The sequence below is a fragment of the Vanacampus margaritifer genome, chromosome 8 (genome assembly GCF_051991255.1).
Source record: "Vanacampus margaritifer isolate UIUO_Vmar chromosome 8, RoL_Vmar_1.0, whole genome shotgun sequence".
Taxonomy (NCBI): domain Eukaryota; kingdom Metazoa; phylum Chordata; class Actinopteri; order Syngnathiformes; family Syngnathidae; genus Vanacampus; species Vanacampus margaritifer.
Window position 1 is genome coordinate 9,024,797 of NC_135439.1, and position 22,221 is coordinate 9,047,017.

The window sequence follows — 22,221 nt, forward strand, 5'->3', positions numbered from 1 at the left end:
ATGGGAAGGGGGGGGGGGGGGGGGGAGCACAGGCTCATTAGTGGCAATGGTCATTATAATTGCTGCATATTCAAGATAATGCTGCCAAAGGATTATACTGCTTTCTTCCTAAATTCTCATTTGCTTCCTTCGTTAAAGAAAATATAGGATTGCAATTATTGATAATATGATGCAATTCTGTATATTCCCCCCCTTGTCTTTTTTTTTTTTTTTTTAAACATTTTTACGTTTTTTTGTGTGGAACTTACTAGCTTTTATTCTACATTTTATTGTAAATGTAACTTTGTCATTACTATCCTTAAATTTAGGCATAGTTTTAATTACTGTCCTCTATTCTAGGCTTTATTGTAATTAATAACTGACCAGAAGACTGAACCCCCCCACTTGCTTCTCATGCTGTGTCCTCGTTAGGTGAATGAGTTGTCAAAATGTAAAACAGTATATGGTGGAAAAGCACTATATAAATTAATTACAATAACAGCGTGCATTTTTAACCCCAATATCTAGTTTTTCAACAATTTGTTGTCAGGTTTTTAAAGATTAATCACTTTATTTTTCCTATACTGCTACACTACATCAAACAATCTCTTTCCATAAAATCATGTCATTAAAAACAACTAACAACAGCACATTTCTGTAATTTTAAGCATTACTATCTGTAATACGTTTACTTATATTTCTATGTAATGTAATTGTTTTAAATTGTGAAAAAGTTTATAATTAATTGAGAAGTAATTTTCTTTTATTTCACTTATTTTTTTTGGTGGTATATATTGAGGAAGGGGATTCCGGCCGTGATGGTGACGCCGACTTCCAGCAAGACGCGGAAGTTGATGTCCCACTTTTGGGTTGACTTGAAGGAAGCATAGAGGGTGACCTTCTCGTTGAATGGACGGCAGCTACTGTTTGGAACTAAGTGCTGTTTAAATTCCTGAGGGATATACTTGAGAGGGGTGATGTCCGCTGTTTCGTACTTGAAGTCCATCAGGTGCTCCTCCTTGACACCTTTTGTTCATCACCAGGACCTGGTACTCAGGGTACGTCCACTTCCCCCAGTCCATAATGATTCTTCCCAATGTAATAGTATTTGTTGGTGTCAATGTCAATGTCCTTCATTTTCATACTTGTCAATTACTATCAGACATTTCGGGGTCCATGTGTTTTTCGGTCTTGCTGTCTACACAGAAGGAGGAAGGTCAGTCGTTTGAGAATTGTAGTTGACTTTTTGACACAATAGTTCAACATCTTCTTGAAAGAGGTGTAATTATTATAGTATCAAGACATGAGCGCCATAGCTCGATAGACGACTCAAGATTTGTTCTGGCTTTGGGAAACGGACCGTCACATCCATAAGGAAAGTCAAGACAGGAGCTTGGGCGCCATCTAGTGGTTCACTACACTATAGCACATTTTCAAAGTGCATTCCATTTCTTGACCTGCCAAATAAAGAAGGGGGGCTATCTTACATTGTTACTGAGATGCCATTCTTTTTTTTGTGTGCCGAACAAATTCCAAAGGTTAAAACTTTCTAGTTTGAACATTTTGAACCATTAAGCTTGAGTGAGCTATGTTTTAATTATAATACTTTCTGTATTGTGCTCACTGATTGATGCACTTACAGTACATCAGTCAGTGAACTAGAAAGTTTTAACCTTTGTAAATTGTTCTGCACACAAAAAAAAAAGAATGGCATCTCAGTAGCAATGTAAGATAGCCCCCCTTCTTTATTTGGCAGGTCAAGAAATGGAATGCACTTTGAAAATGTGCTATAATGTAGTGAGCCACTAGATAGCGCCCAAGCTCCTGTCTTGACTTTCCTTATGGATGTGACGGGCCGTTTCCCAAAGCCAGAATAAATCTCGAATTAATGTAAACACAAGAATGGGGACAAATAGTTTAAGATTCAGAACAAATAAATACTGCAGTCCAACCAGACTGTTTTTCACTATTTTTGTTCATTGTTTACTAAATACTGTAATTTGTTTTATAACATATACTTTATGTTGACCTCATGATAAATGCATTTTATTATTATTATTTCAGGCTGCTTGTGTTGCCAAACTGTTCTTAACAAGTCATGATAATTTTATTATTGTGAGCAAGTACAAAGGACGGATTTTTAATTCTTACATGTCGCCATTTCTAAAAGAGGGCGTTTTTCTGGACTACTTAAAAAAAAAAGAAAAGAAGAAGTGATAATTGAGAGTATACCTAATTATACATGGGCAACTACACCACTGAGTGCAAGATTATTATTTTTTATGTTTGGAATTATTTATTTTACATACAAAGGCTTTACGATGATGAATAAATATAAATGTTTTTTTTTTTTTTTACTTTTTTAAAATGACTTAATGACTTAATATTATTTTGGGCTGCCACTATATGGTAAATAGGTGACATGGAAAAGCGTAAGTAATTTTATTTTGTAAGTTAACACTGACCTCTGCTGGTTGTTGAGATCGTGATGGACATTTGACTGTATATTCAAAGAACCTTCAAGTTTTCTTTGATATGTAGGCTATTGCAAATTTTGTAATTGAATGTGACGCACAAATACAACAGTCATTTGGAGGCCATTTACATGTTTATTCTTTAAACGTGTATTTTAATGACATTCATTTCAGGCTGTTAATCGTCTCATCCAATGACCGTGATCTCCATCCTTCCCTCATTCGTCTCCCTTCATGTTATTACATATTATTCCAGCAGAGGGCGCTAGTAGGCAGTGTTGGGCTCTTAGTTCAAACCAATCCTGTGCCATTTTTATCGTGTCCTTGAGCAAGATGCTTCATCCTTGCCAGATCCGCTCATTTGGATTTGTACGAGCATGAATCGCACGCACACACGCTGACAAAAAGAGCAAGCATCATTCCTTCTTTTTTTTTTTTTTTTAAAGGACACGCTCATAATAAGCACAAAAGAAGCAGTTTTTTTTCATTCGGTCACATAATTGGTATGCCTTTTATTTTTTTTTAATTTTAATTAAAAATATGCACAATTTGACAAAAGGTATTATATAACCCACTCTGTGAATAGGCTAATTAATATGGAGCTGCCTTGATTTCTGCATTCTCTTGTCAGCATTTTTCTGGCATTTTTTTCAAATGTCAGGTCATATATCACAACCCTCCCCATTGGAATGACAAGAGGCACCACTTCATATGCCCTTTACATCATCTCCACCCTCCTTTTCATGAGCAATAGCCTTCCTCCTCCTCCTCCTCCCCTTCTTCTTCGTCTTCCCAATCCCCCCCACCGACCCCCAATCCCTCTTCCACTTAATTTTCTCCAATTTACTCCGCCCCCCCACCCTCCTCACCCCCCATCCACGGGCGTGTGTTGCAGTCACACAGTCAGGCATGTGAGGTGAATGAAGGACTTATGTAATCTGCTCTGCAGTCTCTTCATGTCGCCTTCTTTCTCATCTCCCCACTGGTGTTGATTTGACAATTAACTGGCAGGCCACCGCCTCCTTCCGATTTACCACTTTTTTTCCTACGACGAGGATTAAGGGCCGCACAAAACTCCGCACGGGGGTGTAGTTTATGTCAGTTAATTACGTGCCTTTACAATAAATTTTGCATGTGAGTTACACAGATGCAGGATTGCGTAAAAATTTACACAGCAACTGTGACTCCCACAGAGTTGATTTTTAACACTTTTGCAGAGTTTATATAGCTCCACACTCTCAAGAGTTAAATCAACACTTTTAAAATAGTTGAATATTTAACACTGGGAGAGAGTATTTTTTTTTAACTCACTAAGCAGAGTTAATTTAACACTACAGGAGTAGACTTGTTACACTGCAAAATTGTCGGTGTTAATTCAACACCTATAGAGTTAAATTTGACACCTCAAAAGTGTCTATATTGGGCCACACTAAATATATTTAAAACAACTCTTTTGAAAGTGTTAATTTTTTTACACTGAGATTGGGTTAAAACAACTCTGATGGTAGTAATGGTAAATTGAATACTAGTCAACACTGGACAGTGTTGATTTTACACTAGTGTGTGGCGATTACTCTTTGTCATTCGTCGATCGGTGCGAAGGAAGAGATTAGTTACATCTCTTCAGAGTTAATCTAACACTAGGTGATCAACTCTTTAAAATAACACCAATAACTTACACTTCAGGAGTTAAAATCAACTCCCCAAAATGTAACTTTGAAATTTTAACACTCCAATTTTTGCTGTGTAAGTACAGTTATTCTACAAAATTGGAATGTCATCATTCATTTTACTGCAAACAAGTCCAACTTTGTATTGAAAACTATCAACTTGAACCCACAATTCTTTTGAAGAGAGCATTTCGAGCATGTTACTTTTGACCACAGTGTCTTCTGTGAGTGAAAATGACTTTAAGGGCCCAAATTCCTTTTCTTTGAATTTCAGTGTTTCCCATTGATATGCAGGAGGAAAATGGCAAGGAAAAGTGCTGATGCAAAGGTGGAGTTAATTAACACTCTGCAGAGTTAATCTAACACTAAGCGATCAACTCTGTAAAATAACACCTACTCAAAAATGTTATGATTACACTTTGGGAGTTAAAATTAACTCCCAGAAATGAAACTCTGAAATTTTAACACTCCAAATAGTAAAAAAAAATAAAACAGGGGTTCAATACTGCTGTATAGAATATACAACTGTCGGCCTTGGTCCTGTGTTTGTTTGTGTGTGTGTATGATAGGGTGGGTGCCTGGGTGGTGGATTGACTTGAACCCAAGGGCGGTCCGGGAATAGACAGAGGCACTCATCTGTTTCTAATGAAGAATAATGCACTGGACACAGACAAAAGGCATGGCCCAACACACACACACACACACAATCATGAGAATATCATACATGTATGCATACGTACAATATCGGTGCATGCAGTCAACATATGGCAATGACGGCGTATGAGACCCCGCAGGCACCATTAACACTTTAGGAGGTTTAATAGCTTGCTGACGCATACACACACATACACACACACACGCACACTCGAGCAATAAAAAGCCTCATTGTTTTCCATTTTGATGTCTTCGTAGGCATAAAAAAGAAAACGACAAAAACAAATCAAGAATTAACGGGAGCTCATTAGCGGCAGCTTCGCTCCATCAGCGGTGGATTAATTTCATCATTTTTATTGCTGCATTTGTGCCTTGCAGGAATTATCAGCGCCGCGGGGGGATGCCACATCTCAAAACCAACGCCCTCGCTGATCCAAAAATGTGGAACGAGCAAGAAATAAACCCGAGAAACGAGAGAAGGCACGCTAAATGGTAAAAAAAAAAAAAATTCTTCTGCATTTCGATTCGGCCGTGGCACATGTCACACAGTCGCATGGAGGCTGAGATGAGTTTTCAGGTGAAAGGCCTGCAGCGACGGGCATGACTAAATACTCTTGCGTGTCGAACCTCGCTGATGATGAGGTGCTGGCTGCCGTCATGGCCCAGTCACATGATAAGCCAATAGCTGAGATGTAAAGGGAAACTGCACATGCAAATAAGATAAGAATGCAAGAATATTGACTCATGAGATATTCACACACACTCATCCTTACACCATATTCAGCACACTGCAAAAACTGAAATCTTAAGTAAGATATCATTTCTTAAACGTAACCTAAATTTGCTTATTTTGCGTTGACAAGTTATTTTTACTTAAAATTAAATTGTTAGACAAGATCATTGTGCTTATTGTAAGATACTTATTACATAATTATCTCATTTGATCAAGCAGTTTTGGCATTGAGTGTTAACAGCCAGTTCTGATTATTACAGCTTGGAAAAAGTCATTCTAAGGATACTATTTTCAAGACCGCTGTGGTTCATATAGACCTAGTAATATTTTCATAATCTTACAGATAAATTTAAGTAAAATTTTCTAATTTTGCTTATTTAAAGTAATTTTCTTATTTTACTATATTTTTTTTCTTAAATTTTCTACTGTTCTTTTTTGCAGTGCATCCATAGTCACATTTATCATTTCAGTAGCTAGGCAGCTAAGGTGAAACGTTTTGCTGCATGCTTTAAATAGGACAAAAGTAGCTCCATCTAGTGGACAAATACAAAAGTAAATGAGTTTAATTTCCATCCATTTTGTGTACTGTGTGTCTTCATTATGGTCACGGGTGACCTGAAGTCATCTCCCTGCACCTTCGAATGAGCGCTGGTTAATCTCAGAGCGCATTTAGACAAAAAACATTCAAACTTACATTCACACTTAAAGACAATTTAGAGTCATCAATGAACGAAACTCACGTGAAATCTTAACAAAAGGATTGTATTGGTTTAACTCATTCACTGCCATTGGCGGCTGTAAACGTCAAAAATTCTTTTGAACTATTTCTATTATTTTACCCTTTTTCCCACTTTTGCAAACAAGAGTATGAAAACCTAGACTTTAAAAAAACGTATTTTATTTTTATTTATTTTTTAAAGAAAAGATTATTAAAAATTAGGTGGCGTCAGGCGATTAAAATTTGTAATTGTAATTAATCGCATGACTTCAATAGTTAACTCACAATTAATCACACATTTTATATCTGTTCTAAATGTACAATCATTTTCTTCTAGGTTTTCATACTGTTAACAGAAGTGAAAAAAAAAGTTAAACTAATAGAAATAGTTTAAATGAATTTTTGACGTCTATAGCCGTCAATGGCAGTGAATGAGTTAAGATAGATGTGGGATAAAAAAAACAGCATTTTTAAAAGGTTTTCCGTGGAACATTTTTCCACACCCTTAATATACTAATATAAAACAAATCCTCCTCTAAATGTATTTTATGTAAATTATTTTCATTTCATTGTTAAGTCTGTTTTTTGTATGATATAATACGACAATGTCAGTTCAGATTCCGCACAGCAGTGAGGCTAATGGTGGCAGGACTTAGCGCATGGTTTCATGTTTAATGTTAACTACCTAGACAGGTGGAACAAGCTTATAATGAAGGCATGTCGGGTGATGCCACGTACGGTGATGTCGAGGTTTCCATAGTGTGTGTTCTGATTAATGTTGCATTTGTGGAATATGGATTAAGCAGCAAAATGCACCCGTTTTTATCCATCTCAGGGGGGCGGCCATTTTGCTCTTGCTGTCGACTGAAAATGGCATCACAGTGTGGGCACAACTTGCAAATGTCACATGACCAAACTCGAAGAACAGGTGAGCCGTGATTGGTCGTTACCTGAGCCCTGAGCAACTAAGATCTCATTTTCAGTCGACAGTAAGTGACAAAATGGCCGCCCCCTAAGATGGATAAAAAACAGGTGGAATTTGCTGCTTAATTTCTAAAACTAATTGTAATTGACATCAAATTTTTCAATATTTTTTTTTAAACTGAGAGCTTCATCTTGTGTAAGATGACCAGTTTGCTACACACTTCTGAAATTAAAAAAATATTAAGTATATGTTTTTATTAATGATAATTATTTACAGGACAACGTTATGTGAACGATTTGTCACAATAATTAGTATACAGATATGCAACATTTTTTTCTATAAATGTGCGGCAATGTTCACATTTCCAAATGATCACTTTGACAAAATTCCTTGGAAATCTCAATGCCTCATCACTGCTGAACTATTTTTAGAACAGACCTGCGAGCTCCTAACGTGGTCCTTGGTGACCTCTGAACTACGTTAAAGTTTAAACGGCAAGTATACCACAAATTATGATCCCAAAACAGTTGAATAATGTTGCAAGATACATTTTAAATTCATCTTGCAACATTAACCTTAAAAATGGCTGGTTACACCTGATTTCATTTAAATAAAATAAAATGAACAGGAAGAGTGCACACATGCACATGTAGCAAAGACTCTCTGCAACTTCTGCTAAAAAAAAAAATTGGTTTAACTTAGTTCCTCCCCAACAAGATGTATCACTTCAACAAGACCTCCTTGACGCCAATTACTGCATTCCAATTGGCCAGAATTGTTTTCAAATCTTTTTTCTACCCCAAAAAATGTGACTAGATGAATTTTAAAATAGCGAACTGAATTGGCGGCGTAATAATCAACACGAAAAAAATACACGTACAGTAACATGGCCGCTGACATTTTGTCTCGTGACACGCAGCACGCGTGCACATTTGGCGCACGCAGATTCTGAACATCAAAGTGTGTAATTGCATAGTCTCAAGAACCGATGACCTTCAGTGCATGTTTTTTCTGTCACACAAATTGAGCATCCTGAGGCTAAGAGACATTATCGGAGAGAGAGAGAGAGAGAGAGAGAGAGAGAGAGAGAGCTTGAGCTTGGGGCGTTTATAAGGGATGGGGGGCTGCGGCTGGGGGGTGTTATCTGTGCAATTCCAAGCCGTGTCCATCATGTGGCAGTGTGCAGCTTCTTAGGAGCTGCTGTCACAATGGAGCACAGCCAGTCAAAGTCAGCCTAATCCCACACACACACACACACACACACACACGTACACACACACACTGTCTGCTCTTTATCTCTGTGTGCAGCTTGAAGCTTACCCCCCCCCCTCCCTCGCCTGCCCCTAGCCCACCACCCTCCAGCCCCCCCCCCCTCCTCAGTCAGTCCCATACCCCAAAAACCCTTCCTCCCCATGCATTCTATTGCTTTGAAGCCTCCGAGGAAACACGGGTGCCGCAAATGGAGACAAGGGGGAGAAAAAAAAAAAAGTCATTGAAGTCGCGTCAGGAACAAAATGGCATTAGCCGGGCTAGCTCGGGCAGATCGCGGTGACATATTCGATGTGGTTCAAATATGTTGAAATGAATACGAATGCGAATTACACACACACACACAAATCAGCATATCATGCACAGTTTGTAATTAGGGTTCGAGCAAGCATCAATATTGAGAAGCGTTGTTTTCACAATACCACCTGTGCACATTTTGTACTGTACATTCAAATTCAAATCAATGCATATCATGTACAGTCTGGACTAATGGTTTAGATAAATAAATTGTGATGTATTGTTTTCTAGTCCGCACTACCGAAGCTTTCTGAGTCAGAAAGTCGACCTGTTGGACAGAGCAACCAACGAGCAACAAAATTCGGTAAGTGCTTTGGTGTTTACTATCAGCAGGACTTTCACATAAAAGCATATCATGCACTTTCTCGGCTGACGGTACGTAAAAAATATTGATTTTGTGATTTATCATTTTCTAGTCTGAAGGTAATGGTAAATGTCGATTTTTTTGGGCTCAGAATATTGGCAGTTTTTTTTGCACATTTTGGGTCAAATATATCATGAGAAAATGGTGAGACGTAATATGAATTATTGTAATGTGTTATCAAGTCTGAATGAATGAACTTAAAAAAAAAAAAGTCAGAACGCCACAGGTGTGCCGTATGATTGACTGACTGCCGTCAAGCCGCTATAGGTTACGACATCCCCCCCACCCCTAAAGAAGCATATCATGCCTCGTCTCAACTCGGGTAGTGACATCATAGCAATATTTTCATACACAATTTTTGTGTTTCAACACATATTTGTATATTTTGAGTCATTCATGTCGTTCACCGTCTTCAATAATGTTGGCACAAAATATCCATAATGTGATGTGTGCATCATTGTTTTGGAACAGGAACTTTAAAAAAAATAAAATAAAATTTATACGCTTTATGACATGATACGTTACGTACAAAATCGAATTATGTTTTTCTGTGTACATTTTGGGCCCAAAATAAATATACAGTATGTAACACTTTTTTTTTTCTAAACACACAAGGACATTTTTGAAGAAGTGATTATAAATGATTGCGAAAGTAGCCGAATTTACGACTGAGACTAAATTAAATATAAAACCTAACCACCTTTTTCATAGCCCAAGCATGCGTCATTGTTGCCTCATGTTGATCAAAATCCATTCCGATTCTGATCCGAAGTTCATATATGAATACCGGCCGTGTGCATACGGAAGTATTTTGAGGACATTTCCTAGCATAAATCTCTTTTCACACACAAACCAGCCAAAATAACGTGTGAAAAATGACCTTGATCCGTTTCCACACAAATGCGCACATACGCATTCATTTCTCTTTTACACACCCTCGCACACGCAACACACACGCTCGCTGATTTTAAGAGCCACTGATCCTTACCGTGCCACCAAATTCGTCTTTGTTCTCCAAACGTGACAGCATGATTTATGGCGTTTTTGTTGGCGTTGAGCACCGACCTCTGGTGCATAAAAACAACAAGCAAACACGAATCGCATTAAATTTTTTTATTATTATTTTTTTAAGGCTTTTATTCCACCTCGACAATGCAGCGCTGTCGCAGTGAAAATTCAGTCTGGAGCGATCAGCACTTTTTTTCTTTTTTCTTTTTTAGATGTGGAAGCGATCGGAAATTGGATTTGGATATTTTCAAGGAAGTGAACATTCATTCAACAATGCTCATGGGAACCAGGATCATGTGTTTAAAACCTTCACGTATGACAGTGATGAATATTGTGTACGGATGTCAGCGGCGCATTAACATAGAGAGGTGGTCTGGGTTAAATACCTAATAGACAAATCATTGTGGCATTTTCACATTATTTATGTAACGTGACAACATGACAGTCCTTTGATTAGTTTGTTCCGCACTCAAATGGCCGTCTATTCACACCACGCTATAATAACACCGCTGACCTACTTTTATGGTGGGCCGCCATTAATCATAGAGGCTGAGAGAGAGGTGTGGGGGGGCGGGGGGGGATCCAATGCCCCCTCCACTCTAAAAAAACACACATTGCTAAACGCTATGCCTCACAGAGGGTAACATCATTGTGATTGTACAGTGATTTGTGTGTTTGGGGGTGCTCGTTTACACAATGGTTTACACAAAGGACTTTTTCTTTATGCTGGTGAAAGTGGCAGATTAATTGCTGGTTTGGGTTTTAACCCGCTATACACAGAGGTGCTTTTACCCGTGGGGTGTGTAGGTCACAGTTTCAAATGAATCCAAAACGTTCTCAGCGATAGGGGGCCCTATTTTCATGCCACTCTAAGTGCAGTTAGAAACAGTTGTGGGAGTGAACATAGTTGACTTACTTGGTGGCCAATGGAATTGGATTCCTCTCATTGGCTTTAAATTCAGCGCAGGTGAGGCACACCTTCTACACGGTGGATGCATAAGCGGACTCGCAGCAGTCCGTGCAGGAGATTAATGCACACAAAGTACACTGTAAAAAAAAAAAAAAAGAAGTATTTAATCTTAGTAATTAGATACTCAAAACTCTGCTTGTAAAAATTATTTAGAGTTTCTGAGTGAAAAAAAAACGTCTTTTTTTTTTCAAGTAAATATTTTTATTTTATTTTTTACAGTGTACATTTATGGAGACAACTGCAAGAAGATCTTCACTTGCCAATGATGTAAATTTCGTGCTGGGTACTTGGAGACCACCTTCTAGCCTTGATTGTACTACTAAAGATGATAATAATAATAATAATGTGTACGATGAATTGATTTCTACAATGAGTCAGAGGGTTCAATGTTCGCTGTTGTCATATTTATGAATGAAATACAATGGCATCCATGGCACACAAGACAATACGTGAGTAAGAATGTTAACCTTGTCAAAAAAATATATATATATTTTTTTTTAAATGCCTATGGGTTAAGGCAGGCTGAGAAAATGAAACTATAGTAAGAATATAATAAATAAGTGTAAAAAAAAAATACTACTAAAACAATAATAAAATAATTTTAAAAAAATGCAGTAATGAAATGGCCAAAAATACATTATTTATACAAATGTATGCAATTTACAGAACTGTTCATACTGGAATGGTTGCATGCAAAATTATGTGCATTCTCGCAATCAGTAGGAAGTTAAGAACACTAAATACAATACAGTAAATACTATTCATGTCACACTTATTGTACTATTTTACTCTACTGTGTACAACATCAAAAAGTTAACCAAGATCTTTGAAATAGCCGAAAATGATGCGGAACGGTATTCCTGTACGTGACTGCAACCACAATCATAAACAAGTTTCCTCCACTCAATCAATTGACAGTGAAGCATTTTGTAGTGCCCCAGGGACCGAAAATGATCAAGTTCATGCAAAACTAACATGAAATCATTACCCCCACCGAACGCTTCACAGCAGGGCAGGCCCTCTTTTCAATAAGCAATCTCCTCGTCGAAGATGAATGAACCTGGCATTTCGTTTCATTAAGCCGCCTCCCCTGTTAATGGATATTCATCATTAATAGATGAACAAACACGGGAGAATATTCAAGCCTTATTGTTTGCACTGGCTTGTTATATTGCAACATGAATTGCCTTACAACTTTACTATTAAAGTCAATCAGGTGACTCTATAAAAACAAATCTGTATTCTGAAGGCTTAACATATAAATTATAAACTTTTGCGTGTTCAAATAAATCAAAGATGAGATTCTTGTGAAGAGGGTCCTTGCAAGGATTGATTTAATACAGAGATCTCTGGTCACACAATTGAATATCACCAAAGCAGTTTCATCCAAGAATGTGTGTCTCCCCCCCATGAGACACAGCCCTTTATTACAATCAGAGTTTGTACAGAAAACGCCTCTTCTCCTCCCATCAAATACGAAAAACAGATTACATTCTCACAATATGCCAGGTTGATCTTTCACGTGAGAACAAAACAGAATTTCAATATGCCAGCTTGCACTTTCTTCATATTTTAGACAAAACAGGTTCTCAGTGTGCCAGCTTGTACTTTCTTCCCAAAACAGAATCTCAATATGCCAGTTTGCACTTTCTCAAGAAGGACAAGGGAAAGGGAATTTAGACGAAAACAAGATAACAGATAGGTTAAGGTCGAGCTATATTGAGTTTAACATTATTTCACCTGCTCTACACATCTATAACTAAATTCAACATGGTTAAAATATAAAATAAAGAATTAAAAATGTTATCAATGTTAACAATACAAATATTGACGCCGCGCTCCATTCAAAGTAGATGGCGTCGCCCATCTGTCTAGCATTTGTTTGATTGGGTGTGCCGCGACCGAAATGAGGACAAGGCCTCTAGAAAATGGCCGACTGAAAAATAACTCTTCATGATGGCAAACATGGTAACTGCTGTTCTGTTATATCCCACGTGCCCAATTCCAACACGCAAAACGACCTCCTGCAAACAATCTATTAGCGCTTCCAGCTGAGGGCATCTGTGATGTTAATCTGTGTTAAACAGCCGGGTTAGGGTACGTGCGCCAGGCCACCGCACACTGCAGGTCGTCGCGTTCCCCTTACGTTCTCTCACCGTGAGTCACGGCTCACGTCGGGCTTCCTCTGCTCCAATTGACTCTTTATTAAAATACAAAATTATAAATCACACACGGACACATGACATGTAAATGAGGTTAAACACACACTGTTCAAAATGGAGAGTACACATGTGTGATAAATGAGGCGTTGCGCTGAGTGAGTCAAGAAGGAATGCGAGGGCAAGGGAGTATCAGGGTTGACCTTTCTGGAGGTGTAATGGACCCCATCATGTCTTGAGGGAGGTCTACAGAGGGCGGGAGGGCGTTTAGTTGACCGCGCCACTTGACATTTAAAGAAATAAGAAGCATGAGGATCGTTTTGAGAGGTACCGCTTTGATCGCCATTTGTAAGGCAAACAAACCGAGTGACGTGGCCGAACGCGATTGAACATCGTGTAGTCGATGTATCCGGCCTGCTTTTGTCTTTATCCACACCATACATTGCCCAAAGTATTTTACAAAGCTTGACACTCACTTATTTGAAAACGTATCGAATGAACCAGAAAGTCTAACAGCAGCCAGCAGTGCACTGCCACTTCTAAGTCAGGAAAAGTTTTTCTTTTTAGTTTAAAATGGCTTACACTAACTAGTATCTCGTGCCGCATTGTGGCCAAAGGAAGAATCTGGGACGTTTTTTTGTGTCTATTAGGGTTGCAAATAATAAATCCACGTTGATGCGGACCAGCTGCTTCTTATAGCTAAGCTAGCTAGCTAGCTGGGAATTTTGGATAACACCTTTCGTTTGTTTCCGCGAGTGAGAGACTAAGAGGGCGTGTGAAATAAAATTCACACTTATTAACTGATTCTGTGTCTCTATCTAAATATAAAATGAAACTTAAGGAAGCTTTAATGTTAAAGATATTTGAGCTTGACTGATTGTACTGTATAAGCAGTATTTAATGTGTGATGCTGTGGAATTATTTTTGCTAAAATAATAATTCAGTTATGTTGAAGATATGTTTGTTGAGGCTATTTACATAGCATTGGAAGTATATTTTTGTTATTTAAATGTTATTCTTCTTAGTGCGGTATTTATTTTAATTTTTGCTGTCATATTTGTATTTTTTAAATATTCAGTTAATTTAATGCTCAGCTGGCCAAATATTAACTTAGCTTTAGTTGATACGTACCATAACTACTGCATATTTTTGTTTAAGGGGAAGTCAACCGTAAACATTTCTTGACAATAATACGTTATATGTGACCTCACTAGTCTAAATATGACATTCTAATTAATATTACATTTGTGGAATATGAGTTATGATGCAAAATCCAGCCATTTTTTATCCATCTCAGGAGGCTCCCATTGTCAGCAAGTGACAAAATGGCCGCCTCCTGAGACGGATAAAAACAGCCTGATTTTGCTGCTTAACTCATATTCTACTAACGCAATAGTAACCAGAATACTATATTTTGACCAGTGGGGCTGCATTGAACATATTATTGCCCCCCCCCCCCCCCATTCTCTATTGCCCCTCAATTGCATTCATTTTGTCACCAAGACCTCAATAGTCTGTAGCACTTGTCCTCATTAAGGTCAGAGGTGAGCTGGTACCTATCTCAGCGGACTTGTCAAGGAGAAAAATACACAATTGAGTGGTCACAAGCCAAGCCAGGGTAAAAAGACAAACATTTAAATTCACACCTATGGGCAACTTAGTCTTCAAAGAACCTAAAATACATGGAATGTGGAATGTTGTCACAGTCGATCCAATCAGGCAAGAGGTGACCAAAATGATTCAGGGTCTGAGACTTGATGAGGACCTCGAGCCACTGCAAGCAGACTCACTCCATGGCTCATGTTTATTTATTTATTTACTATTTATCCCTCCCGTTAGAACGAGTCCTCAGCATCAGCGCTGGGATCAGACTCAGCGGGACAGAGAAGGAAAAAGAAGGAAAAAAAAAGCCTTGAGGATGCTGGCATTCAAATCCGCTGATTACATCACACACCTGAAGCTTCCCAGTGCCAAAACCTTTCAGGCGTGTCGTACATCTAAACGGCTTTAGCAGGTTTAGCTGTCCAGTCTGTTCTCGAAAGTAATCATGCGATATGTGCTATCCTGAAATCTCAAAATGGAAGCAATAAGTTAGAAGAGAGGACCATTTATATTCTCATTTTGAACCGAGTTGGACTTCAAACGTTTGCTAGAATAGGATTATTGGATGCAGAAATCAAAGACTGCTATGACATCAGTATTAACATTTGAAAGCATACGTACATATATGGGGGGTGCACAGCGTCGCGTGAAGCCTGCTCTCTTTGTAAGCCACATCCATGTATGGGAATGTTTTAGCCGGCTAATGAGCATTAAATCAAACCATTAAGCAATTAGTCAATAAAGCTCATCTAGGCATAGTATCAGCGTGTCGTTACTTTGCCTCTGATGCCGTCCTAGCAACAAACGGAAGGAGGTTGAAAACTTGGATGCTGGCCTGAAAAGACAAATCCTTCCAGGTTAGCTTAGCACAAGCTAGCTGGTACGACATAACGCGGATGGATTTAGAATTAGACCAAATGCAAAAATTTTAATAAATAAATAAAAATAACACACACTGGGCAACTTCCAGGTTAGCTTAGCACAAGCTAGCTGGTACGACATAACGCGGATGGATTTAGAATTAGACCAAATGCAAAAATTTTAATAAATAAATAAAAATAACACACACTGGGCAAAGTATCCTGGTGGTTTAAGTTAGCTATTTTAATAGCCCATCAACAAACCCGCGACTCACCACAATCCCTCACAGTTTTGAATAACTGTTGAAACACTGTGTGCACTGAATTCATATCATGTGACAAGCCTCCTTCTTCCAAGCTTTAAACTCTTGCAGCTTGTTAACAAAGGTCCCGCGTGCCTGCGAGATACAAAAAAAAAAAAAAAGATTAATAATGAGTTAACTGCAGCGTACCGTCATTCAAATGAGCAGCCGCTGCGCCCCGGGGCATTGGGAGGTCACTTTTTACAGTCATCATGATTGCGTTTATGTGTTGTGTGTCAAAATACAATTCAATTTAGTTAGATAATGAAAAAGTGTAAACACTATCAATGTTTTTCCATCCTGAAGCAAATGAGCTTGCAGCACCAACCTGCGTTTTCGCTCCATTGCGCTGTAATATGACAAAATAATGAAAAAAAATAATTGTACGTACATGGAAAGCTCTCGTCAAATGCTTTAATATGTGATATGACTTTGACTACCTTGAATGATCAAGACCAAGAAGATCGGAAAGAAATTGTTGCCAAAAGATAAATAAACAAATAATCTTTCGTGAACTGGCTCTCACCAAATTATATCCTTCGCTCTGTGTTAGGTTTCGAGGTATCTTTCAAAAGTGCGTCCACCAAATCACTCCCTGTCTGTTTTAAAGTGTACATATTGTAGTTTTTGCTGAATTATGTTGTAATATGATGACACACTGACTAACCAATTATTGACCTGGAAAGTCCTTGTCGGGGGGTTTAATATGAGGTACGACTTGATGTGGTTTGTTGCAAGTTGACTTTTTACCTTTTTCAAGCCCGATTGCTACCAAAAAACGATAAGACAAACAAACGAACACAGGTACTTGTAGACTATAGGTGACTGCATCTGGTTTTAGTTAACATATAAGGACATGGTAAACAACAATTGAGCAATGACAATAAAAAATATCATTCTAAATAGTTTCCCCCAAAAAATTATATTTATAGTTGACGAAAAATGCCGTAAATGAAGGAGATATAAATGCTTAAATGAGATTAGCCGCGTGTGTTGCATGATGATGTGTAGCATTTGCAAACCTCCCCCACAGTGGTCTATATTTCCCTCAGTACCTTTCCTAACTACATTTCATTTGGGCTGCTCGGCTGCCCATATCTCTGCTCTAAACATCTCTTTGTCTGTTTTTTTTTTCCCGCCCGCTGCCGCTCCCTCACTTGTGTGCAGTAGTGAATAGCGCCGCAACCTATTTTTACATTCTTCACATCGCTGAGAGGATCCTAAACGCTTTCCAATCTCATGTGCATTTGCTGCCCCCCAACCCCTCCCCAAACAAACAGACATTTTTAGACCCACTGACCCATTGTTGCAGCAATCCTTCCAGCTTAAAAGGCTTTTGCACTTTGAGATGAGACAAAGATGTGAAAGCCGCCATCGCAAAATGTGGCAAATATTCGTGCATGTAATGTGCTGGATGCCGCTTTTATATTCCAATAGGACTTATTTGTAAACTTGAGCTTGTTCTGCCGAGAGCGTGCTATTTCCTATAGTTGCTGATGAAGCAAGATCAGCCAAGTATAAAGTTGTAGGCTTACTTTTTTTTGAGAAGTTATATTTCTAATAGCAAAAAAAACCTTATTTTTTTTAAATGAAAATGTCATAATGTTTTTTTTTTTAAGGAAACACTGTCCTATGACAAAAATTCGGATTTTAGAATAAGTAAGATTTTTGGGAAGAAAGATTTTGTAAATTTGGAAAATAAAGTTGTATCTGTCATTGTTTTTTTAAAAAAAAAGTTGGACAATCTTACGCAATTTATTGTCTTTGGGGGGGGGGGTGATGGGAAGTTTGTAATTTCCAAGAAAGGTTTTTGGGGACTTTTTTTTAATATATAGATAATGTTTTGTTTTTTTGTTTTTGTAAAAAAAAAAAAAAACGGTCTACAATCAAAAACAATTCTTTTTTAAGGGGAAAAATTTAATCTTATGAGGAAAAAAACGTTTAAAATTTTTTCTATTATCTGAATGACAATGTAATCTTAGAACGAAAGTTGTATTTTCTAAAAATCTCACTGAGCGGCATGTTCAAAATTGCTTTGAGCAAGAAAAACTGTTTGCAGCCATTAAATTGTCTGGCGAACGTCTTTTCAACCTTTTGCAACTCTGACGAAAAAACCTTTGCGCACACATTTTCAACAGAATAGGTAAAAATAAAAGAAAAAAATAATAAAATGGTTGCGAGTATGCACACACTCTCAAAACTGGGCTTGTTCACAATGAACCAATCATATCCAAAGTGTTGTTAAAAGCTAGTTAGAATACACCACAGTTCAAAAAAAAAAAGTCCAGCTGCAAGTTATAGGTCAAATAGAAAGTTCTGGCCTTTGAACAGGGGTGTGAAGACTTTTTCTATCCACTATCCAAGTCTTTTCCCTTTCATTAGCCACCTTGTTTAAAGGCCTTGTCTACAGTGAGAAACAAGAGCGTCTTGACAAACACTTGGAGCAACGTGCATCAGTGATCTGCTGACACAAGCAGGACAAAAAGACAAAGCGCTTGGACCTGCGCGCCCTCTTTGAGCGGATACGCCGTGATCGTAGCTGACACGGCCTCTCTGCATTCAAGAAAAGCCCGTCCGGTTTTGTTCCTCAACAGATATCGAGGAGGAAGGAGAAGGCTGCAGCATTATGAAGCAGCCCGGCGCGGCATAAAGGCATCATGGATCATCAGTTCCCAACGCTGCCGGGCCTTGTGCTTTTCTCTTAACGCCACTCAGGGCATTCACTAACTTTATGAAAGGGGGCATGGATTCATTCCTCCGGCGTCCTTCCCCCCCTCCGGTGCCCGCTGCTCTATGAAATGCACTAAATGTTCAAGACTGAATAGTATCTGTGCTTTTCTTTTCAAATACTCGCCGCTGCCAGCTGTTTTTGCGTTATTATATGCCCCAGCTCACAGAGAGAGACCCCCCCCCCCCCCACCCCCCCAACCTCGCAAACTCTGACACAGTGACACAGAGACCGTCAGCGTCACCTTGTGCTATGCCACGCCCCCCAGAACGCAGACTGGTCAATCACAGTTTTGCATGAAGAGTCTGCTTGGGGCACCTGCACGTGTGGCACGCCTTGTTTGGCACGGTTGAAGTCGCCGTGCCGCTGGATACCAATCACACGCTACTAACTAGCGTGCTGATTGGTTTTGTTGGTCAAATGGCTTGGTAATCGTATGGAAAATTTGTTCTTTTGGATCTTTTAGGAAAAAGTTCGGATCTAATGATAGTAAAATTGTATTGTCTGAGTTTTTTTTTTTGAATTTCGCTAGTGTTTTATTATTATTATTATTATTATTATTGATAGAAAAAAGTCAAAATGTTCAGATTTGTTTTTATTTTATGAGAAATTAATTGCATTTTTTGAAAGGAAAAAATACTTTTGGGACGTAAAAAGAAACCCTGTGTAAGCCAATAAAGTTGTGTGTGTGTGTGTTTTTTTTGTTTGTTTGTTTTTAGAAAAGTGTCATATTATGAGGAAAATACATTGTGGAGCAAGGAAAGGCACAAAAAAAAAGCTTTATTTATTGAGCACATTTCATACAAAAGGTAACTCAATATGCATTAATATAAGAACTAAAGAAATAAAAAATAAAAAAAAGTACAAAAATAAGTTAGTTTACTGATATTACTCAATTAACATACAGTGCAAGAAAACAATTTTGGAAAATTGATTTTAAAAATGATTTAAAATACCTCAAACATAGGTATGGTGAGGGAAAAGCAAAGTCTTTAACATGGCTCTAAATGCATTTAGATCTGAATTGACTTCTGTTGGCAGCTTATTCCATTTGTGTGCAGCATAACAGCTAAATGCTGCGTCACCGTATTTGCTTTGAACTGCACTCCACTAACTGAACCGAGTTTGTATACCTCGGAGATGGGGGAAAAGGACAGCAGTATTGAAGGTAAACAAAAAACAACAACAAAAAAAACAGCAACATTCAGAATTCATCAGGGAACTTCTGGAGTCAGATGGCTGCACTGAGAGAAAAGGAGGTGAATCATTTTCAATTATTTGTTTGTGGGGGAACTTCCACTTCACGGTTGTATCCCAAAAGGTCAGAAAGTTTAAAGGGGGCTAATACTTTTGCAAGGCACTGTATGTGTTTTATACAAACTTGATGAGATCAGGCTAGCTCAAGAAAAACTGCATCTGTTTTACTCTTTAAAGAGAGAAAATGATATTTTCAAGATACTCTTCCAGTTTTCCCCAAATTAGCACAAATTTATTTTAAGAAAAAAATTAATTTCTCAAGTCTTTTTTAAAAAATGACAATTTTTTAGTTTTTAGTTTTGTTTTTTAAAAAGTTTTGTTTCCAAGATATAATTGGACTTTTTCAGGCTTTTTTTTTTCTTCCAAAAAATGTTTTCAAGAAAATTATGTAATTTTTAGTCAAGAAAAAAAAATCGACTTTTTCAACAAAAAAAAAAAAAAAAAACTCCACTTTTTCGAAAAAATTGACTCATTCACATAATAATGCTCCTTCATATGAAACAAACTAGTGCAGAGGCACTATTGTTTATTCCCATCACCAATATGAATGCCATGCAAAATAAATGCAAATCTATGCTAATCTCAGCATCCTCCATAAAGATGAATAGAAAAGTCTTCTTTTTTTTTAAACTGTGCACTGTACGCTGCGATTTGCATGCGTCTCGGGACCATGTGACCTATTCCGCGTGACGCATGAATGCGCGCTTACTTGAGGCGCGACTTCATACTGAAGTCCTGTTTATTCCTCCGTGAATCTGATTTGAAATGGCCGACGCGGACTCTGCGGGCCGGGCCTGGCCTCGGTGACATTCCGCATAGGGGGAAAACGAGCATCGCCAACCAAGACGACAACGTCGCAGTTATTGCTGTCTAATTGTTCTGCTAAATCGAAACCCCTGGCTTTATTTTGCCGTTTTATTATGTGCATAATTGGCCTGGAACATTTCTACATTGTGTCGGGCACAAACACGCCTGTAGGCTTGAGGCTGTCAAGGTTGATTTAAAGTTACACAGAGGAGGCTGCGTGTGTGCTGTATATTTTTCCCGGCGTTGCGTAATGTTAGCGCGACTCTTTCTGTCTCTCGTACCGTTTGTCGAGCATGAGAAATAAGCTATAGGTCATTACGCAGCTGCACCTAGTCGCCGTGATGTAGCGTGTGACGTTCCTAATAGGGACACGGGGCGGAATGGATCCCCTTTGCGCGGTTGTCATGGAACGTCTTGCAATGTTTTTGTAGCCCACGGCTTACTTCCCCCTTTCTGTCTGTCTACATCACTCTGACTTCTTTTTTTTTTTTCCTGCCTTCTCCGGACTTGGCCAGGATACAAAAGGAGGCGTTTAACACACGATGCTTCCCGCTTAATAAAAACGACATTTGTCATTGCCACATCGCTGTTTGCTTTGGCTAATGTGCCATTGTCTCGCCCTGGCTGCGGCGCGATGGGAATTTTTTTTTTTTTAACGTGCCGTGAGCAAATAAACGTGCGTGTTGTTGCGAGCATGTGACAAACTCGCCGGCCTGCGTGATGCTTGGCGCCACTAGCAGACGCAATACTTCCAACGCGATTCGGATCAGGCTCTGCTTGCATCTTAGTCTTTACCAGGGTTATTTTAGTTAACGGAAACTAGGGAAAAAAACTAAAATTCCAAAAACAATTTCGCAAGCGAAATAAAATAAAAACAAAAATGCTTTAAAAAAAACTAAAACTAACTAAAGCTACATTTTATGTTTACAAAGCTAACTAAAACTAACTCTCATAATAGCAAAAATGTCCTTCGTTTTAGTCTTTGGTAATTAATTTAATGCATGATCCTTTGAGGATGATTTTAAATGGGATTTTAAGTATATTTATTTAACCGGAATAAGGACATTTGAAAGTGTCACACAGAAGTGATGTCATCTAGCAGGAGCCAATAGAAAAGCACCTTCAGATGACGTCGCAATGAGGCGACAACGAAATGCAGCGCATTTAGGTGGCAAATCCAGGTCCAGAAAGTTAAAAACCTGTCACAGTTTAGCTTTAACCCCAGCTAGCTTAGCTCCCTTCCTAGCTGCCATGGTGTTAGGGAGCAAGCTAGCTAGCTAGCTAGCATCAATGGCTAAAGCCAAACTGTGGCTGGGTTTTTACTTTCTGGACCTGGATTTGCCAACTCTGTGCACAAGTAGTACACATAAAAATAAATACATAAATAAAAACTGTAAACTAATACTGAAACTAACTAAAACTAAGCATTTTTTAAATAACTTAAA

General features: G+C 38.3%; 1 protein-coding gene across 4 annotated transcripts in view; it reads left to right on the forward strand.

Annotated features, from left to right (window-relative positions):
* The window catches only part of LOC144056593 (uncharacterized), a 63,527-nt gene that overhangs the window by 12,321 nt on the left and 28,985 nt on the right, over positions 1 to 22,221 (forward strand). Inside the window, exons 3-5 of one of the 4 annotated variants that reach the window (XR_013295081.1) lie at positions 5,156 to 5,269; positions 8,951 to 9,023; positions 11,281 to 11,594. Coding sequence is in view for 1 of the 4 variants with exons in the window: in XM_077573537.1 (XP_077429663.1) it covers positions 4,769 to 4,800; positions 5,156 to 5,269; positions 8,951 to 9,023 (219 nt within the window). In the remaining 3 variants the exon portion in view is untranslated. Of the gene's footprint in view, positions 1 to 4,692; positions 4,801 to 5,155; positions 5,270 to 8,950; positions 9,024 to 10,303; positions 11,244 to 11,280; positions 11,595 to 22,221 lie in introns of those variants that run through there. The other 3 variants (XR_013295082.1, XM_077573537.1, XR_013295083.1) reach the window with 3 other exon arrangements.